A 6,392-nucleotide genomic window follows, 5' to 3' on the forward strand; every position below is an offset into this window, starting at 1 on the left:
TAACATATATAATTAAAATGTATTATTATAGCAAAAATTACAAATACCAAAAATTTAAAAGCATTCAAGTAGCATTCAAATAATACAAAGTTTAAAAGTTTACATAGCAAAGGAGAAAATAGTAATAGAAGTTAATTTATCTTCATATCCTTGTGTTAACTATTTTCATGGTCTTTTCTCACAATCTGAAATAGAAAATTATTATGCAATATAAATTTCAATCATGTGTAATAGAGTTAAACCAAAAACAATTTTCAAACATAATTAAAACAAAAAATTAAATGCATATCCAAAGATTTCAAAATTTTCAAAATCTTAATAAACGGATAACGGATAACGGATATCCGATTTTAAAATTTTCTATTATCCGGATCCGTATCCGAAATAACCGAATACTTAATTTCACTATCCGGATCCGGATTCGAACTACACGAATATCCAATTTTTACGGATCAGATAGGACCGGATACCGGATCGGATACCGGATACCGGATAATAATTCCAGCCCTAACTCTCACTCACACGTCTCTCTTTTATTTGCTTCTTCAACAAATAATATATATTTTTTTAATAAACTCAAATAAGAGTTCACTAAAATATTGCTATTAATGGAGGCAAAAAAAACATAAGTCTCTTCACTATTCTTAACTTCTCAAAAATATTATTAAAGAATTGCTAAGGATTCCATGTTGGATTACATTGATAGAAATGCTTTTAACAGTTAATAATGCATTTGCTTAGACTTTCATTATTCGTCTGGTGAAAAATATTTCTCTATCAAAATCTCATGGTCACAGTCATGATCACTCTCTCAAACACTCATCTTCTCAGTGCGGGCTAGTCTATTGGTTTATATAGACCTTGGCGAACATTTTGGAATCCAAAGGTGTTAACCCATTGGGATTTTCAGTCCCAAATGTGCTACGTACCATGATCGAGTCATACATTTTTTGGACCCATGGTCCCTATTGATCATACTTGTAGTCTCCTTTTTTTGGTCAAAGGACAATGCAATCTTTAATTGTATCAGCACGAGATATAAACAGAGAAATGAGTTTTTTTTCCCTTTCATTAAATATTTAATAAGCAACAAACATATCATAGTCAAAAGGTCACGAAGTAGAAGTAGACAAAGAGGCATAAGTATTTAGCATTAAGAGGGAATTTAACTTCAGATCTGCTTGAGAAACTCCACGATGTAAACACCAAAGGCTTGGCAGAAAACTTGGATCCCTTGGAAACCAGACTCTCTAGCTAGTGCCTCTAATTCTTTCTTGGTCCGTTCTTTGCCTCCGAGGATGTAAGCCAACATAATACAGTCTATATGGACGACATGTTTAGTCAGGAGACTTGAGTCTGGGATATCTGGAGCTATACATTCTGCTAATATCACTTTTCCCTTATCTGGAAGGGCCTTGTGGCAATTCTTCAAGAGTTTCACACAGTGTTCCTCGCTCCAATTATGGCATATTCCCTGCCACAACAAGTAAAAAAAAAAGATTTACTGATTAGTTTGATTTCGGTCCAGATGATCCGGCTAAAAAAATATATCAAAGTTAGTTTAAAGTTTACTAACCTTCATGAAAATGGCATCTCCCTTGGGGACATTTACAAACATATCTCCTCCAACATGCTCAATGCCTGCATTACTAAATATAAGCCAATCTCTCAATCAAATCTAAAAAGTTTTGATCTGAATAAATGGCATAAAAAGTCTAATATACTACCGGGATAAGGAGGAGCATCTTCGATAACATGTGGCTGATCAAAGTTGATGCCTTTAATGTTTGGGTACTTGGACACAATCATATTGAGAGTGGCACCAATGCCACCACCAACATCAACCAAAGAAGTCAAGCCCTCGAAACCCTTATAAGTCTCAAGAATCTTCTTCATTGTGATGCTTGATAGGTTAGCCATTCCGTTGTTGAAGACCTTGCTGAATCTAGTGTCAGTCTCAAGGTACTCGAAACAGCTCATTCCATAAGCCTTGTTGAATGGGATCCCACCTTCAAGAATTGCATCTGTCATATGGTACCTGCACAACTCATATATATATATTTGGTAGTGAGCCCAAAACAAAAACAAATGTGTCTAGGACTCTTAAATGTTTTTTTTTTTGTCATTCTTCTTTTTAAAAGAAAATTATACTGTCATTCTTTCTATACATTATTTCATTCTTCTTCAATTTACTTATTTTTTTCTAATAATATTCATGCGAAAATAGTAATTGTTTAAAATCTTTTTTTATTTACCAGCTTTCCATGCCGACCTTGTCTTGGTTCACAAGACAAAGAGCAGCGATGGAGACGCCGTCTTCGTTCTTGGTCAAATACTTGCAAACGGGACCGAGCCCGTAAAGCCGTTCAACGCCGTCGCCGTCAGGGAGTGTACGGAGGGAGCAGGTGAGGATGGAGTAAGCCGCAAGAAGCCGGAGGATACGGTCGAGCATGACCGGAGCTTCAGGGTTTTTGGTCGGGAGATGGGAAGCGATCTCAGAGGGAGACATGGGAGAAGAGTTCTTGGCCATGATCTCGAGAATTCCGAGCTCTATAACCGGTTTCAAAGCCATCGGAAGAACAGGGGCATGGGCTAGCTGCATGGCGAAGAGGGCAGCTTCGTCGTCGTCGGTAACTTGCACCGGAGTTATCTGCTTCTCAGCCATTGTTCCCATTCTCTCTTGAGTATTAATGTTATTGAACTTTTTGGTTTCTCTCTGTGGAACTGTGGAAGTTTTTGTGATGGATGAGAAGTGAAGAAGTTGAGAGATTTATTTATAGGAAAATAGGAGACCCCAGTAAGCAACTTAAGCCTTCGAGACATTTTGGCTGAAAAAAAAATTATGAAAAAGAGATCGCATGAAGTGGCCCTTAGAAAATCAAATGTATTAGTGATCAGATAATAAACGAAACAAATTATGTGTAAAATAGCTTTGATATCTACATATTTCCATCTATTAAGATATTTTCATTTTGCTCAACAATATATTTCTATAACAAAATATACAGGCTACTATCGCATGAAGTGGCCCTTGTATATTTGTTTTTATAAAAAAAAAAAAATCGCCATAGAAACAGCGACACGGGATCAAAGATGGCAACATGCAGATATTAAAAGAGAGAAAACAAAGAAATAACCGGAGACCAAAACGGCAAAACCACCTGTCCGCAGAAAGAGAACCCATTTCGACAAGTGGCGAACCCTAAAATGCTCGACAACACTTGTTTGGATTCTCAGTTTCTTACTGCAGCTAAAGGACATAACGTCTTCTATATTATCTTTCAAGTCATCCAAAACTCACGTTTTGTAACCGTGCTTCTTCTGGTGACAAATTTGGACAAATGCAATTTTTGATGGACGTCGTCGTATTTCTTGGTTGAAGATAAAAAAATGTAAACGATAACGTACGCATGCAATAAGCTATTATCTTACTTCGTATACAACACAATTTTTGGGTTACTATGCTAAATAAACCTCGATCGAGATTTTTTAAGTGCATCTAAGTTAGCTTGAATTTGAGACCGGAGGCAGGACAAACATTTACAAGGGTCAAAGGGATTAATTCACGTTTTTAGACATGGGATCAAATAAAAAAAGATAACAAAAATTCAATTATTTTTGAAAATTTTACATGGGTCAATTGACCATCCTGGTTACATGCTACCTCCGCCACTGATTTAAGAGACTGTAAATTTTTTAAGTCAAAACATTTTACTAATATCGTTTGTTGCGGCAAAAGGCTTGGCTCATTAAGTTTTGAGGCACTCTATGTGAAAAAAAGGACTTCGTCTCTCTTCCCCATAGAAGTGATTCAACAGGCGATAACTACCGTTTTTTCTATCTTGGCACACCCACCAGCTGACGTCGGCTCCAAACGTCATTTATTTCTCAAATAAAACCTCATTCTTTTTCTCTTTTTCAAGAGAATCTCTTTCCAACCATAATCCGACTAAGACTCTGGAATATTTGTGTTGGCTTTAGTCCAGTCAGAATTACTCTGATTGGTTTTCGTTGTTTCATCTTTGAAACATTCCGATTTCATCACCGAAAAGTCCATAACTCTAATTTGAATCACTCCAAATTGAGAAGGAGATTTCAAGCATGGGTGTGAGATCCTGGAAAAAACGTTTCCAGTGTTAAAGATGATTTGCTGAGAAGAAAATGGTTATGGGCAAATCTCATTAACGGAGAACGCGAAGAATCTTTGCCAGGAATTATCAAGTATTTTGATTTAAACGAGGATACAAGTTTCAGATTCATCAACAACAATATCTAATATAATTTTAATGTTACTTAAATGTAATGTTAAGTGTATTTTGGAGTTTTATCAGTAAGATGATAGCCAATAAAAAGTGTATGAAGGAGAGACACAACAGATTTCATCTCCACCTTTTAATCAAAATTGTTTTAATTTCTTATATTTGTGTAAACGGTTGTATTGAGAATGTTTTTGTATCTTGTAAATTCGTTATGATATGAATATATCTGATTTGCCCAAAAAAAAGATAGGCCCATATAGCAAAAACATAAAAAGCCTTGTTAATTGCAAATTTTGCTCCTTCTAACTTGAGTTTCTTCGTAAATAGCTTTTTTTTTTCTCTCAAAGTGGCAGAGGAAGTGGAAGCGCAACGTTCGGTCTCTCACTCTTCCCTTTCGATCTTTGCGAGTTGGGACTTTGCGAGGAGAAAATGGAGTCGGAGGATGAAGAAGGCACTCATCTCAGAGGCATATTATGTCTGAAAACCAGACAAGACATGAAGAGAATCGAGGAAACAGAGGACTGTTTCATTCTCGATTTCGATCCTTTTGATTTCTTCGACGCTAAAAGGCTCTCCTTTTCCGGTGATGATAACGAGGGAGATAAAGATTTAGCCATTATCCATGAAACAGGCCAGGTTTAAGTTTTTCTTCTTTCCTTTATTAGTCTTTCTCGTTTTCTTAATTTTTAATTTTTCACATGGAATTAAATCTCATGAGCAGGTAGCTTGTAGAGATTACCCACATCCAAGACATCTTTGCTTGAATTTTTCCCTTTGGATCTACTCCTAATCCAACCCATTGTCATCTGGTAATTTATATCCATGTCTTCTTTGTGGGTTTTTAGTAAAGTATCAAAAAAGTATGAAAAGGATTAACTTTGTTTTGATGATTTATCGCTCGGACAATGCAGTGTTACTGTTATGTCTGCGATAAGCCTGCTCCTTGTGAACAGTGGGCTGTTTCATCTTCGCATTGCAATGCTTGGGACTCTACTTTGTGGAAATTGATGAAGACAAACCATATCTGATTACATTTTTAAGGACTAGAGCTCTTCTTATTGTAGTTAGTTTCTTCATCTATGACTAGACTAATAGATTGATTTTTAGATTTTGGAGAAGTAAATGTGTTTGGGTTTTCATTTAATGACATTTCCTCAATGTGATTTTGTTAATGCCTTTGAAGTTGTGTTGCAACGAAAGTAAGCATGAGCTTCTTGACAAGTAATGGAGAATATTTTGTTTCAAAGTTGCAAGCTTTCAATTTCTCAGGAATTTCCTTTTAAAGGTATGAGATTGGCACAAGAAGTTGCATAACTCTGTCATGGTTCTTTTTATCTGCTTAAAACAAAGTTCAATAAGAAGTAAATATTGAGGAGTTGTGGGCATTTAGTTACATTGTTCTTTCCTCTTAATCCTTTTTGATGTCTTGATCCAATTTAAGTGTACAAACACAACCATGATTTAGGTTTTCTTTCATTAAATTTCGACTAAATGATGGCTTACTAACTTTGACTTTCCATATCCCACGGGCCATAACTGAGTAAAGTGATCAACTTCACAAAAATAAAAGGAATAGGGTTGCATTTGCATAGTTTATAGCCAGTTTTAACAGCATAGATCAAAGAATGTATTAAAGAGATTATAGATGTAATAAGCTTCTTTGAGATTCGGTTCCTTTAAATTAATTGAATGAATATTAGGCTCTTGAATAACAAACCACATTACCAAAAATGATACAGTAAAACCTCTATAAATTAATACTCTATAAATTAATAATTACTATAAAATAATAAATTTTATTGGTCCCAAATCGGGTCAATGTAAAAATCCATCAAATTCAATAAGATAATAAGATAACAATTTCTTTTTAAATCCTTATGTAAATAATGGTCCCAACAAAAACATAAATTAATAATTGTATAAATTTATGCAAATATATGTAATATACTATACTAAAAAATGACTAATAGAATTTGTTTTTACTTAAAGTTGAAATTTCATTGGTATTCATCTTTTTATTTATTGTATACCTATTTCTTGTTATTGTTTTTCGATATACAATCAAATTTATGAAGATTTTTTGATGTGATAATTGATTTTTTACACATAAATGTTTACAAATGTATTGTAGTG

At 34.6% G+C, this 6,392-nt stretch overlaps 2 protein-coding genes across 2 annotated transcripts; one reads left to right on the forward strand and one right to left on the reverse strand.

Moving 5' to 3' along the window:
* Positions 1-1,039: 1,039 nt before the first annotated feature.
* LOC18017560 (flavone 3'-O-methyltransferase 1) lies at positions 1,040-2,794 on the reverse strand. Its single transcript, XM_006401555.2, has 4 exons — positions 2,256-2,794; positions 1,728-2,038; positions 1,577-1,641; positions 1,040-1,474 (listed from the first exon to the last, which is right to left on the reverse strand). Exons 1-4 carry the CDS (start codon positions 2,672-2,674, stop codon positions 1,172-1,174), a joined length of 1,098 nt encoding a protein of 365 aa, XP_006401618.1. The 5' UTR covers positions 2,675-2,794; the 3' UTR covers positions 1,040-1,171.
* A 1,816-nt stretch (positions 2,795-4,610) lies between these two features.
* Positions 4,611-5,483, forward strand: LOC18017561. The gene is given in 4 exon segments (XM_024156702.1): positions 4,611-4,895; positions 4,981-5,025; positions 5,027-5,068; positions 5,171-5,483. Coding segments are annotated over 4 exon segments (411 nt in total). The 5' UTR covers positions 4,611-4,688; the 3' UTR covers positions 5,288-5,483.
* The last annotated feature ends 909 nt before the right edge of the window (positions 5,484-6,392 follow it).

Source organism: Eutrema salsugineum, unplaced genomic scaffold, assembly GCF_000478725.1.
Source record: "Eutrema salsugineum unplaced genomic scaffold, Eutsalg1_0 scaffold_2, whole genome shotgun sequence".
Taxonomy (NCBI): Eukaryota; Viridiplantae; Streptophyta; class Magnoliopsida; order Brassicales; family Brassicaceae; genus Eutrema; species Eutrema salsugineum.